This window comes from Lemur catta, chromosome 1 (genome assembly GCF_020740605.2).
Source record: "Lemur catta isolate mLemCat1 chromosome 1, mLemCat1.pri, whole genome shotgun sequence".
Taxonomy (NCBI): Eukaryota; Metazoa; Chordata; class Mammalia; order Primates; family Lemuridae; genus Lemur; species Lemur catta.
Genome location: NC_059128.1, coordinates 234,310,204 through 234,329,362, shown reverse-complemented (window position 1 = coordinate 234,329,362; position 19,159 = coordinate 234,310,204). Strand labels below are relative to the sequence as shown.

The 19,159-nt window shown below is 37.3% G+C and overlaps 1 protein-coding gene across 1 annotated transcript in view; it reads right to left on the bottom strand.

Moving 5' to 3' along the window:
* The window catches only part of MORC1 (MORC family CW-type zinc finger 1), a 168,629-nt gene that overhangs the window by 18,669 nt on the left and 130,801 nt on the right, over positions 1–19,159 (bottom strand). Inside the window, 4 exon segments of the mRNA XM_045566120.1 lie at positions 1,212–1,355; positions 3,490–3,498; positions 4,995–5,061; positions 7,175–7,244. Coding sequence (XP_045422076.1) covers positions 1,212–1,355; positions 3,490–3,498; positions 4,995–5,061; positions 7,175–7,244 — 290 coding nt within the window.

Genomic DNA, 19,159 nt, shown 5'->3' with positions numbered 1-19,159 from the left:
CTTCATTGCTCTGTCAACAACTTGTCTTTGGATCCCTAGGGTCATTAGTGAAAATGGGTCCCCATGCAAAGGCCAAGGTGGATCCATCCACATATAACCAAGAGTGCTTCCTCTCTCCTGGAGCAGCACTGGTGTTATGCCTGAGTCCCAGAGGGTAGCAGGAGGGGTCCTATGGCCATGTAACAATCATAGCCCTGCAGCCCTGGATGCTGCAGCAAGCCCAGGGCAGCTGCAGAATTGTGCTCATGTCTCCAGGTCTTAGCAGTCTCCTCTCACAAACAGGACCATAGCTTGAGCCTTACTGGAAACTGTAGCCCCCTATATACATGCTCTACCTCCACCTTTCTCTTCCTTCCTACCTGCTTCTACTCTTTGAGAAGTCTTATTTTCAGTAAGATTCTGTCAGTCACTGATGAGAACATCAAGGTAATCATCCTAAGAAAAAATACCATTCCGTCTAGGGCATGTTGTGTGTTCTCCTGCTGAGAGCCTCTTACCCACACAGGCCTCTCAAAACCCAGCAAGAGTCTGTGAACCCCAACAAAACCAATGAAGTGCGCTAATTTAGTGGTGCTCTTTGGGCTAACCTACCCTCTTGTATGACACCTACTGGAGAGCACTCTTCCGTACACAGACTTCTCTGACTTGATCGGAGAGCCCCCTCCTATCATAAGTCCCTATTTGGAAATAGCCTAAATCCTGGACTTTATCCCCTCCCCGTCTCTATACTTTGAGAACTGAGACCCAGACATCTAAATTCCTCAAATAACCATGCGCACAAATGTTAACATTCCACACTGAACAAAAAATTAAAGCTCAGCTTCCCTTACTAAGTTCAGTATCTAAAACTAAAAAAACAGGCTCTGTAAAAGGCCATACAAATGGCATGAGAGTCTTCGTGAGGAAAAATAAAGTAACGAGGAAAATTCAGTAGGAATTCTTTATTACTTTCAAGAGAGGACTTACATGCACCATATTGCCGGACCACATAACAACAGGCAGTTAGTGACTGGGGTTCTGTTTCAAGGGACATTTAACTGGTAGTACATCTAAATCAGCATTGTTAGGAGAAAAGTCATAAAGTCATTCTACTGAATTTATTCAATGATGTTACTACTCAGTAGGAAAACAAAACACAAAACAAAATAAGAGTTGTCATGGCTTTGAAGGTTCAACAAAGCATGTGGAAATATGCGAGTAAATATCTTTACCTTAAATTGGACATCAGTTTTCTCACTGTTTCCTTGACAGACGTGCTTTGAAAAGATGTCAGCGAAGAAGCAACTTTACAACTGCCACTCACAAAAACTCTGTCTTGGTGTCCAGAACTTAGATTTACATCTTCCATTGGCACACTGGTTTATAATTTCAAAGTAGGAATCACATTAGATATTAATAATTTCAGGAACATTATTATACAAGCGAAATTTTAATATATAACAAATGAAGGCAAGGACATATATGTAATGGTGAAAATTGCCTCTTCTGTAGTTATATAAAATCAATTCTTAATTAGAAGAATTTTTATTTATTCTTGTCATATATTGTTCAAGGTTTTTGGGTAGCCACAATAGAATTGGTAATAATTTATTCTTAACAATAGTCATATACTACTCGTCCCTTATTTGCTGAAAGAGACTTTTAAACTTGTTATAACTATGGGATTTTTAAAATAAGCTTCCTGATAACCACAAAGCAAAAACCTATAATAGATCCACTAAAATTAAGAAGAAATGAATTAAAACTTACTACCTGAGAAAATCACTGAACCACAAATGAACGAGACATTTAAAGTTTTATTTTAGCCTGAGAGAAATGCACAGAAATGAAAAAGGAACAAAGTCAATTAAGAGACATATTTAGTTGTGATCTGGAGAAACAAGAGTGTTCCAAGTGAAGTGCAGTGATCCTGGGGTAGAGAGAGTAAGGACTGTTCCAAGAAGAATGAGCAAGTCAGAGCTGCTGGGCTGGAGCGAGCAGGAAGCTGAGGGGCAGAGCTGAGGGCAGACAGGCCAGCGCTGGGATCACAAGGCACTGTGGACATGGGAGGGAAGAGGAATTTCTCTACGCAGAGGGGGCACCACCACTGGAGGGCTTCAGGCATGGGAGCAAGGGGACCTGACACAAGTTTTAAAAGACTACCTGGCTGCAGCACAGAGAATAACTCACAGTGAGGATGTGTAAAATAGTGTAATATGTTAATGAGACTAAAGCTTCCAGTATTGCAGGAACAAAAAAGTGTAAGAGGGCTGGGGGTGGTACAACATGGGAGATGAAGCTGGGTAGGTAGGGTTTTGTTTGTCAAGTAATATGGATATTTTTGTAATCCTTTCATGCTGACATCCATAAATTAAGATCACAGCTTTAGAGAGTTTTATATGTTTATGCTCTGAGAGCCTTTCAAAAATTGGATAATAGTTTATATCAAATGAAATGTGCTTCTACTGTCAACAGTTCTTTGGCATTAATTATACTAAGATCAGCTTTTTTTTTTAAGATTAAGAACATTATATAAACTAATGCTTAATTGTCTGTTAAAGAATACTTAACACAATGTCTGAACGCTTATTAGTTATGACCTCCTTTATGCTGAAATTGTATTAAGGAAGTCTATTTTTTTTTTAACTATCTTAGCAATGCTGGAAATTAATGCTGGTATTGGGGGTGAAGGGTAATATGCGCTACACCAGAGCACAGGAGATTCCTCTCTGAACCTCATGTTTCCTCTTCTGCCAAATAATAATAAAGCCTACCTCACAGCGTGTGCTGAGGATAAAAAGAGATATACAAAGAATTTAGCTCAATGTTTAGCATTAATAAGTGCTCAGTAAATGGTACCTAATTATTATCATCATGATCATCTTTATCAACACTACAATTAGCAATGTGTTTGATAATGTTCTCCATTCAGATTGTTTTAGTTGGACTGTAGTTCCAACATTCATGTTAATCAACGGTGATTAAAAACACCTGCACAGACACAAATATGTTTAGTTTTTGGATGAATCTTACATTTTAACTTGAATTTTAATAAATAATTCTAGGTTAAAGCATTGCCCACAGGAAGGCCTAGCAACAGCACTGGGGGAAAATGACATCATTTATTCAATCAGCAAGTATTACTGAGTGCCAACCAAGAGTCAGGTGCCACTTTGGGTACTAGGGACACAGGGGTAAGCAAAACAGTCCCTGTTCTCACAGAGTGAGTTATCTTCTAGTGCAAAATAGAGAAAATAAGCAAGCTAAAATGAAAAATGGCAAAAGAAATAGATGAGTAAATAAGATACCTTAAAATAGTAATAAGCGCTTTGGAAAAACTGAAACATGATGATGAGAGGGTGAGTTATCAGAAGTGGGGTGGGCTATTTTAGATAGAGTCATCAGGGAAGACCTCTCAGAGGCTTAGAGTTATGAAGAAGGCAAGACATGGCCCCTGTCCTTAAGGATCTGGTATGCAGTGGGAAGACATATTCAAATACACAATTCCACTTGACTTGACTCTGAATTGTTGCTCACCACTGGGTGTCGGAACATAGTTAGTATTTAATAGATACTTACTAAAGTTAAACAAATTACAACACAATCTGATCACTGCAACAGTGGCTCTGTGAAACCTGAGTTCACCTGGGAGAATCAGGAAGACCCCAAAGAAGGGAATACTTAAACTGAGACTTGAACAAAAGGGTAATCGAGATTATGATACAAGTTGCAGAGGGCATTCGAGTAAAGGAAGCAGCATAAACAAAGAGAAGGAAGGATGTGATAAAACAGAACTAATCAGTAACTTAGAACCTCTGGGAAGCAAAGCAGGGGATAAAAGAAGAGGCCGAAATGAAGAGGATTTGTGCCATTGTAAGGAGTTTGTAACTAACGTACAACACTATACACTGTTGGTGGGAATGTAAATTAGTATAACCAACTATGGAAAACGGTATGGAGATTTCTCAAAGAACTAAAAATAGAACTATCATTTGATCCAGCAATCACAATACTGAGTATCTGCCAAAAGGAAAATAAATCATCATATCAGAAAGGTACCTGAACTCATATGTTTATCACAGCACTATTCATAATAGCCAAAATATGAAATCAATCTAAGCATCCATCAACAGATGAGTAGATAAAGAAAATGTAGTATATTTTCTTTATCTTTTACCATAGAATATTACTCAGCCATAAAAAAGAATGAAGTCATGTCTTTTGCAGAAACATAGATGGAACTAGAGGCCATTATCTTAAGTGAAATAACTCAGAAAGTCAGACACTGCATGTCCTGACCCTTAAGTGGGAGCTAAACAATGTGCACACATGGACACAGAGTGAAGAAACAGACACTGAAGACTAGAAAGGGTGGGAAAGTGGGAGGGTGAGGGATGAGAAATTACCTAATGGGTACTGCATACACTAATCAGGTAAGAGTTACACAAACAGCATGGGATTTGGATTCAGAGAAACTGAGTCTGAATGTCTGGAAAGCAGCTTAGATAGGCTGTAGTTAAGGATAAGGGTTTACTTTCCTGAAAACATTTTTTTAATTCTACTGGATATCTGAAATACTCAACTGATTTTATTTTAAAAGAGACAAAATTCTCATGTCAAGAAAATTCTAACATACAATGATTATAATTACATGTGTGCATGACAATAAGATAATGAGCCACACAGAAAAAAAATCAGTTCATGATTTCATAATCATACCTTACACATGTGCAACATTTTCAGTTCTCGGACTACATTACAATAATTTGAATTGGTTACTTGCTGTGGGTAGGAAGTTAAGCCTGGTTCATTTGTTTATTCCCAAATCCTCACAAAAGAAAAGGCTTAGGGGAAAGGTGTATTTCTATTCTTTTTGTCTGTGTTGTAAAGTTTCATTCTATTCTTGATTGCCTTTGTTGCTATTATTTCTTTCCTCTTGTATTTAAACATTGATAATTACTTTTCAACAGTATAATTACGCTCACTTGGAATTTGTATAATTGTAGGACACTCACCTTTTCAGGTTAGGCAATGAAGAGTTTCTTTTTATTGCTGGAGCATCAATGCACAGCTCCTGTTTTTCTTTAAAAAACAGACAAAATAACCACATTTTGGTGATGATACAATAAACTTAACCAAAAGAAATGTTAGTAATTTATTAACTATCTATAGATAATTTGGATTTATATTCAAACTGCCATTTATAAAACTGTACCAATTTTAAGGCAATTTATAATATGTTCTAAAGGTAATTTATACTAATCTTTTACTATAATAAAGTATGTATAGTATATATAGTAATCTAAGAGGCTTCATAACTTTTTTTGGTAGTTTCTTAATTGATATTTATTACCATCAATAATGGATGACCCATCAGGGCAGTTCAGATTCCCTATTTTCACCAGCCTCCAGCATCCCACTCTCTCCCAGGTTCAAAGATACTTTGACAGATCACAGTGAAAAATGTGTCTCCAGGACAGAATTGAACTTTAAAGCAGGAAGCGACCTAGAGCCATCAAGTCTGTCTTCTCACTGTGGGAACCTAAGAATTATAGGTTCAGAGAAGCTGATGATTTGTTTCCAGTCCACGGCAAAGCAGAAATCCTACGTTCCTCTTGGATTGATTTTGGGATGTTTGGGGGACAGTATAAGCAATGAGTCAATGTGTCCTCCTTCCACCTATCACTAGAATTCTCCATTATAACTGCTCAGATATCTTGTTTCACAAAGTAAACCTTTGCCAACAAGCTTAGGGGTAGTGAAGGTCAAGTAGAACTGGACAGCAACAAGGGAAGTTTTAGATGGTGGGTAAATGGCTGAGGAGCCACCTGACTCTTTTAAGGAAAATATAAAAAAGAATAACCTGACAGAGGTTTTCCAACCACGCTGTTGGCACCACTGGTTTTACTCACTGACTTGTACGCAAAGTGAAATTTTTTAACCCAACAGCCAACTAATGCATAATTACAGTCATTTGAAAATATTTCACAATTTGTTCCTGCCAAACCCAGGATAAGCATTTGAAATTAAATAATAATTTTAGGATCAAAATTGTGTTAGCAATTTTTCTACAATTTGGAAATCCAACAGGACCACACTACAATTTGGAAATCCACAGTAATAGTTTGAAATGTCTATAAAAGATTGGCTTTAAAATTAAGAGACCCTTACAAAAGAAATCCTAGTTGTACAATTGCAAATTACTGTAATTAAGATGAAAAAGAAAGAGTGTGATTTCTTAGGAACCTCACTAATGGGTTCAAACATAAAATTGTGAATGAATAGTTGATTGGGTTACTTAAGCAAGGAAGTATGTAGGATGGAAGAGCTTACCACCAAAAGTGAACACAAAATAATGGCATGGAATGATACAAAAAAGGATCAAAATGGGTGAAACCAAATGAGCCAAGACTTGCTAAGGAAACTAAAGCATGCTCTAAAACATATTTCAGAATGAAACAATGACAATAAAAATAATTAATGTGCTGCTTGGGTCCAGTGGTATACTATTAAAATAAAAGACAAAATAGCATAATACTAATATTATAATACATAATAAAAGAATTACAGTAATAACAATGAATGAACAGTAAGAAACTAAAATACTTTTGAGTCCAGTTTTTTTTCCAGCTTCTCTACCTAGGAAATTATTATTGGATTGACTATTATAAAAATGGCAACTTAAGGCTTTAAATAGTTCAAGTCTTTTACTTGAGCTACATTACATCCCATGGACATGAAGGAACTAATAAATGTGTTTGTTGAACTACTCTTAGGGATCTCAGAGGAACCAAGAAAAGCAGGAAAGGTACTTAAAGACTGAAAATATAGACTGTCAACATAATTTTCAAAACAGATTCTGAAAATTATAGAACTGATACCAATCCTCAGCAAAATCCTAAATAGAATTCAAGGCAGAGAGTGGCATAAATCTGTGGAAATTTCAGGCAATGTGGCAGTGTTGAGGGTACTCTTCTCAGCCACGAGGCATCTCTGCCCTGGCAAAACACATGAGATTGGCAGCTCAGCCCCTCTTCACCCCTATTCCCACTTCTGGAACAACAAATTCAATTTTTTAAAATCCAAATTGCTGATGAAGTTCTGATCTGTATCTCAGGCTGTCAAATAAGCCATATTGAAAACACTGCAAATATTATAGGTAACATATATATATATATAAACTGAATTTTTTTACCTTTGCTTATAAGAGGAATTTCCTTTTTTTCTTGTTTCAATGAAACATCAGTGTTGCTTTGATTTAAAACCTGAAAAACAAGCTCTTTATTTAAAACTGCACAAAAGCATAGGACATATTATGAGGTTAAGAAAAGACCTTGAAGAGCAGTGCCTGTGTCGGAGAAAGGAGATCAAAACATTACCAGCAGTAAAGTTATGTTTATGTACATGTTATTTTTATTTTAATTTTTTTTTATTTCAGCATATTACAGGGGTACAAATGTTTAGGTTATGTATATTGCCCTTGCCCCACCTGAGTCAGAGCTTCAAGTGTGTCCAGCCACCAGATGGTGCACACTGCACTCATTATGTGTGAATATACCCATCCCCCCCCATCTGCCCAATATATGTCCACTTAAGTGTTGATCAGTTAATACCAATTTCATGGGAAGTACACGTGGTGTTTTTTTTCCATTCTTGGGATACTTCACTTAGTAGGATGGGTTCCCGCTCTATCCAGGATAATACAAGAGGTGCCATATCACCATTGTTTTTTGTGGCTGAGTAGAACTCTATGGTATACACATACCACATTTTATTAATCCACTCATGTATAGATGGACACTTGGGTTGTTTCCACATCTTTGCAATTATGAACTGTGCTGTGCATGTTATTAAGGGAAAGAACGGTCATGTTGTAGAAAATGGTACTAGTATACATCTCAAGGATGATTGTACTATCAGTTGTGTCTACTCCTATCATTTCTTTAAAAAGATTTTTACATTTCTACTGATATTTGTACAGATATTTTTAAAACCAGTATTTACATGGATATAACAAGGTCTCCAACAAACGAATCAAGTATGTGATTCACCAGGAACAACCATAGAACCTCTATTGTTTTGAGGAGGCTTAATGCACGCCTGGTTGCTGGAAAGCAGACATAGAGTAGGAGTTTAACATCAGCGCAGTGAAAATTTGGGGGACGTGGGGATAGGGATGGGGAGCCGAGCTGGAATGTTGGGAGATGGGACATCTCATTTTCTGACAGAATTCCAGAGAAGCTGCCTGAAAGGGGCTGCAGAGCCTTAATGTGTTGAATGCAGAAGCCAGGAGGGCTGGTGGCACCTGGAGTGATGGGATGCGCATGTGTGATGTGGAGAGTGGTGAGGAGAGGGTGGGGATAAGTAGAGGGAGAGATGGGAGGAGTGTGCCATTCATAAACCATGTCTGCCATCCCTTTGGGGAACCAGTGAGATCCATTGACAAGGTTCACATTAAACAGACCTGGGGAGATACTTATTTAGATGAGACAGAGAAAGAGAAAAAGGGAGAGAGAGAATGTGTGTTTATGCCTTTCACGGAAAGACATCCAGAATGCTCCCTTTATATATTTTGTAAGTCTGTGAGAAGATGGAGGAACAGACAGTTAAAAAATTAAAAAAAAAAAAAGAAGAAGAAGAAGAAGAAAGAAAGAAAATAGGAAAGGCATAAGCTCCAGTCTACTCCTTGATCTGAAGCCCCCTAAACACATGCTGAGACACAACCATGTCCCCCTGTCTCTGTTACCTGGCATCAGGCACGGACCTTCCAGTTTTTTGAGGCATAATCATTGTGTATGTATCCTTCACCTTTCATGCCCCCTCTAACCTGCTAAACAAACATGGGATAGAGAGGATGTCATCCCTCTTTTTTCCCCCCTCCCAGGAAACAAAAGAGTATTTTTACACAGCATTCTGGAAACTGGTCTGTGAGGAAGGAGGTTAAATGGGCACGCATGTAGCCTAGCAACGAAATAACTGTGTAGCTGTCCATCATTGCCATTTTCTATTTCACCCAAATCAAGAGAAAGAAAAGCTTTATGCATAGGGAAGAATAAATAAAACTGCTTCTAAGCTACTTTTGTCCATTTCAAAATATTTTTAGACTTACACTGTAAATAAGTTCATGCTCCAGGAAGTAATAAAAATGCATGTTTTAAAGATTTATTTTGCAAAAATCTTGAAAGTGACTTTAAAATGTATGTTTTTATCTTATTTAGTTTTGGTGTGACATAAAATTTAAAGTTTTCTTCTGATATGCTGATATATGAGAAAAATCTACATGATATTAAGTGTCTCTGACTTTGGCCTAAATATTTTTTTGAGCAGTTTATGAGCAGCATAGACGATTTTGAGCAATAATTAACAGCAACCACAAGATAAGCCTATGAGAGGAACTATCCATTGCCTTTAGTTATAACCACTTTACTTTGTTATAATCTATGATGATTATACTTAAGATATGTTAATTTTCTTTGGTAACTTTTCCTTATGATGAAATTAGACAAAAGTATCCAAGATTAACAAAAATGACAGTACTCCCAGAAGAGAACTTTTGTTATTAATGTTGTTTATACAGCCTCATGAAATTAATTATTTTTGTATTCTATTGTTTAGTTCTCTGTTTTGAGCTCTGCCTTGTTAGGGCTGTTTCCATTAAAATCAGATATACCCCCTCACCCTAAAAATGTTATTTGTACAAAGCTTTACCATCTCTATTACAGGAAAGATTTCTTTTCCTTTCCTGTATTTTCTTTATTCTTTAGATTGAAAGCATAGAATGTTTAACAGATTTCTAGATAAACAATTCACAGCCTATAATACTTATTTTTAAATAACATTGTGTAAATATATGATTTTATAGGATGCTACCTTCTATGAAAATGTAGTGGTAGCTTTGAGGTTATGATTTTTTTCAAGCTGAGACAAGAAGACATACAGTTGTCTTTCTGATGACATTACTTGTACATTTTGATCTTAGTTATGCAGATCTTTCACATATATTAATTCATTTCATTATAGATATTTTCTTCAGTCACTTAGGCTTAACTGTGCCTCACAGTCTGGGGATAACTCTTTCCTAAGATTTTTACCTAAATCACAAGATACAAATAACACCTCCTACACAGTAAATGAGATTATAGTTAAGTCTTAACATGGGGTTTAAGACACCTTAATTAAAGTCATGTTAACAATGAGCAGGGTGTGATTTATCCGTTCTCCAAGGGATGCAATGGATCAGCATAACATCACATGCTCAGTTTTGTAAAGTCTCTACTTAAGATGACAAATAAATCATAAACAAGTTAGAAAGAGGAAAAACAGAACACACCACGGGCAGCTGTGTAACACCTGTCTAATTTAATTGCCATTAAGGAAGCTTCAGAACTGGGTGATGTCACTTTATCTGGTTTCTTTTCTTCTATTTCTTTACCCTCCACGCCTACCTCAAGCACTTACTATTTTCAAGGACCCATTGAGGCTACCAGACCAGTAAATGCCTTTCTGCTGAGTTCAAGGATGCTTTCTGTTTGTACTCTTCCACCTTTTACAGTATTTTCCAGGCCCTCCCTTTAGTCATTAAGTTCTCGATAACACTAAGCTCCCAGTGTGTGTCAGAGAATGTGATGGCGAAGAGTGCAAAGTTTTGCCTTTGTGGAGCTTATTTTCTACTGAGGGAGAAAGATATTAAATAAATTAAAAGGTAAATATGGAATACAGTATCAGAGGAGGGAAGTTCTGTGGAGAAAAATAATACCAGTAAGACAGAGCAACATAAGTGGCTGCATAATCTAACCCCACTACCTCTGCTGTCTGTCACCTCACATCCTTCACTTCTCCACTCTAGACACTCTTCCACTGACTTGCCAGGCACACTCCTCTGTCTGGACTTGGGCTTGTTGTTTGCTACGGGTTTGTGTGTTCCCCCAGCTTTCCCCTAGCCTTTCCTCAAGCATCCCCTCAGCAGGGCCATCCTTGCCACTCTACCTAAAGCTGCAACTCACCTGCACCACATCCAACACGAACACCTCCTACCCCCTTCCCTTGCTTTGTTTTTCTCCTTAGGACTTACCACTATCTACTGCAACATGTTACCTATTGTGTCTTGTCTATTGTCTTATCCCCCCACTAGCATGGAAGCAGCACAAGGGCAGGGAGGATTGCCTGTTTTGTTTTTTTTTTCTCCTTACATAATAAAAGAACGTAAAAAATCAAGTCATAAAAATACATGTGCTGCTGATAGTGGTGATGGGAGTGATGTGGGTAGTGGAGTCTAAGTAGGAACAACAAAGGAAAGGTTTAGGATTGTGTTGTTCTGTTCGCCTGTGTTATTTTTCTTCACAGAACTTACATGACCGGATACTACATATTTATATTTTTATTTATTTAATATCCCTTAGGGTATAGGAGGCCAATGAAGGTCAGGGCGGCTACAGTGGACTGAGAAAACAGATGAGTAGTACAGTTTGAGGCCTCAAAAAACAGCAGGTCAGGTCATCTAGGGCCTTGGGGGCCACAGCAAGGACACTGGATTTTGTTTTAAGAATGAGGAGAAGCCATTAGAGAGTTTTGAGCAGAAAAATGGCATAATATTTCCTGTATTTTAGATAGAATACTCAGATTTTTAGATGGTAGAGGCCGAGAGAAGCAGTGAGATTATTTACAGAGCTATTGCTGTAGCCCTGGTAAGAGATTTGGTGAGCTGGCCAGGGTGGTAGCTGTGGAGGAGGTAGACTAGGTTCTATGTTTAAAGGTCAATTCAGCAAGATTGACTAATGGGTTGAGTGCAGGGTGAGAAAAAAGAAGAGAAATCCAGGATGATTCCCAGGGTTTGGCCTGAGTAACTGAATGGTGGTGCCATTTATTGAGTTAGGGAAGCATGATGTCTCTTGGAATTCTTTCCTCTCTTGCTTTCCATAGCCTTCTATGTCTCAACTCTCCCTGGGTAATTTATTCTGTTTATGTCTACTCTCAATCCCTCAATGAACCTATTAAAATTTCAGGAGTTAAGCTAACACACTTTATGCAAATAATGGCTTCATCAGTGTCATCAACCCTAACTTTTCACCTGTGCTCCAGTTACTTCCAACCGATCTCCTGACACTTACACTCCAATAACTTGTTTAAACTTCAAATCCTCAGTCCTATCTTTGCCCACTTAGTCAGATTCCCTTGGTCAACTCTTCTCTGTTTATTTATAATACTATTTTTGTTCTGGGTTTCCATCTCAGAGCTGCTTTCATTATTTAGTCTTCTATACTCCTTACCAAGTTGTACCATTTTTCCTTCAAAATTTCTTAAGTTTTCCTTCTTTTCTTATGTTACAATTTACAGGCAGCGTCATCCTACTTGTTTTTGTTTGTCTTTAGTTGCTTTTCTTTTCAGCCTAAGCCATTATTACAATCTGATTAAGTTCTTTAAACAAAATCTCCATGATTAGATGTTCCTTTTCAAAACCTTCCCACAGGTCCTGCATGGTTACTATCTTGAGCACAAACCCTTTATCTGGCTTTCAAAGCTCTTCTCAATGTGATTCTAAGTTATCTTGACATAATTTTAATATTTCTTAACCAAAATCCTCTGTTATAATCAAAATGTTCTCTTTAGAATTCCCTAGAAGCACTATATATATGTTTGCTACCACACCTTTGCCCATACAAAGGTTCAACCTGGAATGCCCTCTTTCCTCTGTTCCTTTCTTAAATGTTTTATTCATTTTTTAAGATAAGTCCTACTCTTTCCAAAATGTCTTTTTTTTTTTTTGTTACTCCAGCACATACTGATTTCTTTCTTCCTCTGAACAACGAGCAACAGTAAGTTGCATACAGTTTATTATTATTACTATTATTAACAGCCAAGCATGTTATGTATGTGACCCAGATAAGACTGGGATCCTGTAGCAGCCTTGATTCTTGCTGCGACACTTGAAAGCAAAATTCAAAACTTGGCTCCATCTCCCCAAAATAAATCCAGCTCTACAGAGCATTAATAAATATACAGATTTTTACTGAAGATTGTGTTGGGAAATGGAGAAAATGATTAAATATAGCAAACAATCAATTTTAAATTACCATTAAAATTTTTTTTAAACAACTTCTACTGCTAGATGCCTCATCTCTCTTGGCACACCTTCCTCATTCAGTCTCCCCAGTTCTGCAGCCCCAGGTTTTTCTGCTTCTGGGATTACTTACCTCCGTCCTCCACACAAGGTCACTCTTTAGGTCTCTTTTTTTTTTTCCACAAAGCAATTTTACTTTCTCAATTTTCATTCTTTTGCCTCACCCAATAAAGGAGGAATTTGCCTTCTTTAGAATTACAGAAGGTGGCTTTTAAAAAAGACTTTTTATAACACAAGGAATTGTTTTCATTCTATCACAAATAAATCATCCCATTAATTCTCACAACAACCTTGAGAGTAGGTGATATTATTCCCATTTTATACATAAGAAAATAGAAAATCAAAAGTTGATACAAGTCACAAGTGGCACATAGGTCTGAATTTGAACCTGGGTCAGTCTGTCAGAGTGCAGAGTCCATCTCCTTTCCATAACATAATGCTACTTCATGCTTTTGTAAAATTGTCTTCCAATTTTCCTATTCCTTCAAGGCAAGGATCATATACTTTTTTTTTTTGCTGTCTCCAGAATCTCTAACATAGCATTGGTCAATAAATTCGTCTTAATTGGCTCATGGTTGCTAATAGTTCACATATTGGCACTTGAATATTTAGATCATCATAAGTTACCCATGAGGTTTTCCTTCAGGTCAGAGACTATATCACATGTTGTTTTAGATTCTGTCTGTAAGCCTGTTGACGACTTGATGACATGCTATGGAGGTAGGTATGGATAATTTTTCCTCCAAAGCCCTTGTGGCAGCTTCGGTTCATACCTTCTTGTAAAAGGTCTGCTCATGAAATTTCTGGTATTGTTAGCAATTCTCACAGTATTATATAGGTTCATAAAGAGGCAATGGTAGCATCATCAACCAGGAAAGTCGACTAAGAAGTGGTTTGCTTTTGAAATTAAGGCAACTTTAATAATCTGAAATCATGTTATTATAATACCAATGCAGTTTTTCATTAAAAATGAACAAACAAAAACAAAGAACAACTTCTGTAAGGAGTCAGAAAAATGATGTGTCGTTAGGGTGAATGCAGCTGATTTAAGGACTGGCTATGCAGGTTATTTGCTTTTCTTTTTTTTTTTTTTTTTTTGCCTGCTTTTGGGTTACATGGTCACCTTTTCAATCTCATTGTCATGACTCATGGTCATGCAGTACTGATGCCCAAACAGGGTACTTATATTAAGAGTTGTTTTTGTTTCTTTGTTTGGCTACCATAAAGCATAAACCTAAATGTTAGCAACTCATCAGCTCTTCCAGACGTTCCCCAGTTTTTACAACATACTGTGGAGGCCCTGTCAATGATCCTAACAATTCAGAGTGCACTGATGCTTCCCTGAGCTGGAACCAGTCTCTTGAAAGATGCCTGCAAAAAGCTAACCAGGTACAACCGGTAAAGGACTTATCTCAGTTTCAAGACAGGGAGATAGTTCCATCAACTCATTGCTTTATTCATATATTTTTCTTGAGCCCCAGAAAGTGCTACACTCTGTACAAGGTACTGGAGATGACATATTTCATAATAAATACCAGAGGCTTCATTGCCAAACTCTCAAAATACTTCTGTCAGTGGTGGCCTGGCCATCAAGTTTTTGAAAATGTCTACAGTTATGAAAATAAAACAAATAGACTTGCCAGTCTATTCCTGAGGCCAGCTGCAAGCCAAATAAAAAACTAAATGACCACAGAGGACAAAATGACAAAATTCAATCAAAAAAGTTATAATGGTTCCTGGTTACTAAACAAGGTAGTCAAATCTAATCTTAATATAAACCACACCATAGATATTCTTTCCTGTTTTAGCAATCTGAGTTCACCTGTGATATTCAGAATAGTAACTGAAAGATTATTACTATAAAATATGAAAAAACACAAATACCAGTATTTCAGAGAAAGGTGAATGTTGCTTCACATTAGAACATCCGCACAATGTCAATTTGGAGTATGTATTCCACCAAGATGAATAAAAGCATGTACATGTATTTTAAAAATAAAATTAGTACTTTATCACTCTGACTTGAATCTCAGCAAATTATTCCTACTCAAATTCTATAATTGCTGGTATTGGTAATTTTATTCCCCTGGTGTTCCTGAATTTTACAGCTTTCTTCAAATTGATCATTTGCTTTCCCGACCATCTGTTGTGGTCTGGCAACCTAATTCTCCCAGTTGCCTTTTAGGACAGATCCCCTAAGATATTCAGTCTGTATGGTCGCTTCTTATTTCTTATCTGGTGACGTAACTTGAATGGACTGCTTATCTCTTTAATAGGATGTGTGGTCATCTAGTCCTACTATTTCATTTTTATTTTTATTGCTTTTATTAAGCACGATGTAGTAACAACTGATCAGACTGTATCATGTTTGGGAGCCACTGATAATGTCAGATCCATTCCCAGTTCTGGGGTGGTATAGAGTTTGCCTAAAGTAAGGCTGAACTGCCAATTTGTCACATAGCAGTGGAAAGAAGTTTTTAACTGAACTTAGACAAACCCTTAATTACTACAGTACCACAGGGCATGGCTCCAGTAACAGTGGAACTATAGTAACATCTACTCAGACTTGATTCTCCTGAGAAAGCCTGGCATACCTATAAGAAGTGCTAGAAAAGAATTTCTACTTTCTCCCCATCTAGGATTAACTAGGACAAACCTGAACTTTACACATAGGTTTGGAAATGCTTGAGACAGAAAACAGTTCAGAATATAAAGTATTCATTAAAAGGGAGGGCAGGACGTGTGTTTTGAGGAAGGGAAGATAGAAAATAGGATTTTCTGGAGGCCCAAGGTAAGGCAGCACCAGCTCATGGGAGGGACTGGTGGTAAATTATGACCACAGCCATATTACTAGAGTGATAATCTTGGACAAGAAAAAGACTCTCTTTTCCAAGAGCCAGGAATTAGTGGAGGAGAAGATGATCCTGATGACTATTAATTGGACTCTAGGTTGACTAGGAGGAGAAGTCAGGCCTTAAGAAGAAAATAACTACATTGTATAGGTCATCTTTAAGGTGGATAAGTTGAGGAACTGGCTAAAGGAAAGTTAGCTTAATCTGGGCAAGAGTGGACAATGGGTTATTCTTTTAAAATTGATGCAAGACTCTTTGGCTGGAGATGCCTATACGAAATTTTGGAAACCTGTCCAAACCCAAATGCTTAATGTTAGCCAGTGCAGTATCTATGTGTACCTTGAAATCTTCACGCCTGAGTAAAGCATATGTATGTACTTCAGCTGACCTGAGTAGAATGAGCTGCTTAAAATGATGTAGGGGACAGTTATGAAGGTGAAAGATAAAGGAAGAAGTCATAATGAGGAGTGATTTAAAAAGTGGGAGCTGAAGTCAAACAATTGGAGTTCAAGGTACCCACTTCCTGGCAGTGTGACCCTAGCAGGTTTTCTTTTCCCCATCTGTAAAAGAGGGATGAAAAGAGTACTTGCCCCTCAGGTTTTTAAAAGTGATATAAGATGATACCTGGGAAGAACAGTACCTGCATTTCACCATGGCCACAGAGAAAGAGGAGAGACTAACTCCACTAGAACACACATGCCTGCACACATATACTAGAACTTGAGAACAATTCAGTTTCATAGGGTCAGAGATGATAAATTTGGATCATGCTAGTTACCCTGAAACGGTGGAGATAACGGTAGCTGTTCTACCAAGATTGCGAGAGATAATGAAGGAAGTCTGCTGTAGTGCAGACGGAGTTCCACACCAAATGTCTCCGAAGGACCAACTGGGAGCCTATCTAGGGCCTTCTGAAGAGGATTGAAATGTTTTTTAAAAAAACTGCTTATTATTTTCATGACAGTTTTTTAATCTCTAGAAAATGTCTAACGTTTTAACTGAATCCCAGTTGGAAACTTGCACAGTTCCAAATAATGTGCAAGGTCTTACCAAGAACAATCTCATTGCATGCACTTTGAAAATAAATGGCCTGCATTGGCTAAAAGGCCAAGCATAAATTAATATCAAAAGGGAAAAATGCCACAGAAGTGACACCAACAGCATATATGACTAAAAGCAACTGGAGATGAGGCAAATGAATCCCAACACCATATGGATGATTTGCGAGTATGTTAAATGTGAGACATGGAATAGAACAAAGTGACAGATGTTAAAAATGACCAGAAAATAAGGATTATCCCAATGGGAGAAGAAGAAACAGAAGAATGTGCTTTTTAAAAATAGCTTTGCTAGACCATAGGCCTTAGAGTAAAAAAATATGAAGCATGTTCAATCAAGAATTGGGAGGTGAGGGGGAGCGGATTAGCAAACAAAACTATTACTGTTGTAACAGTGAGCCAAGCAGCAAGGTGATATTGGAGAATGAATAATCATATGCCTGAAATAAATAATCAGTAATGGTAAGATTAAATATAAATCTGAAAAGTAACCAATACTATTATCATTTCACGAAACTGCACAGCTATCAGTACAAGAACCAGAGTGAGGTGTTGCCCAAAATGTGGCCGAGAGGGAAATAAAGTGCCCTAATATGGAAAAAAACTCCTTTCAATAGGCAGACTGATAGACATTAATACAGCAAAATAAAAAATATGCCAACAAGAATAGATTTTTTCCAGACAATGTGAAAAAACAAATACAGTTATGGGGCAGAGGCAGGCATGGGGCAAAGGTTTCCTGAGTCAGTGTCCTTTTAGCATTTTTTTTTTTAACATTTTGCATTTTTACCATTACCATAGTAGCATTGGTAATGTCACCTCTGTCACCCCTTTTGGGGAGGTGGACATAGCAGGCTGTCTTAGCTGCAAGCCTTTTAAATATTCAGGAACCTAGCTCACCAGCAACTGTCAGATTATAATTGGCCAGCCCATGCAGACTGCCATATAGAGAGAGAACGCATAGTTTAAGTCAATATGTGCCTGCCAGTTGGACTGAGGTATTTATCTTTTAAATGACCACACTGACATTATGCTATTATACAACAGTCTCAAAACCATTCCTATGAGAGGAACTTTCTTTGGTGTGCGGAACATACCATATTTCTGAGTCTATTACACCTAAAAATAAGGCCCTGGGTCCCACACCCAGTAAATTCACCAAAATAATAAATACCACCTTTAGGAGTTGGGGGAGGGCGTCCTATGTGGTAGCTAATTGTTCTTAAGGGACAAACTCCTGCACCAGAATTAGCACTGAGTACCTTCCTTCTTGAAACTGAACAGACACCAGGGCAGAATGAAAGTATGTGTCTGCACACATGCTACAATTAGAAGATAACTGGGAAGGAGTACAGAGGTTAAGGGGAACCTTTTTTTAATTTCTGAGTTTAAGAAAGTATAGACAGACATGCATTCAGAAGCAATTATTTCCTACTTGAATTACTACAACTATAGCCAAACAGAAATTAATGTGCATCTCTGGATAATGCATATTTATCCAAGTTAATTAGCTACCGTTAGTTTGAATACAGACATCCTGCTAGGATCACAGAGACACAAATAAATCACACCACACTCACATAATATAAGAATCTGAGAAATGTTACGCAAAAAGACAATATTTTAAATATACTGTCATAGCTAATTTATGAAAAAGCACTTGCTGAAGGCTCTATACAAAGCTTAGAGAGGTGACAAAGTAATGGCTACGTGAAAAACACACACAGACTGAAAATTTTGCAAAGTACGTGGTGAACAGTAATACTTGCAGGTATGGCTGTATTACATTTTGCTTTAAAGAGGTAAAAGGAGGTTGGTGTTATTTATAACACTAGTTGCAGTTTTGTCTTCCTTTCTAGGTTCTGATTAAATTTTGACCTGATTCCTCTTGAAAATACTTAGATGCTTACTTTTTTCACTTAGTTGTTCCTTATTGTTAATATTAAGGATTTTTGTTCACAAATCACTCCTAGACCTTTTCAATATCCCTTCAAATTGATTCTTAAAACAATTACAATTTACGGATGAAATGATGTTATGCCTGGGAGTAATAAGGGCAGGGAGGGAATATGATGAAATAAAACTGGCTATGAGTTGGTAACCATTGGAGTTGAGAAATGGGCACAGAGGAGTTGATTGTACTATGTTTGAAA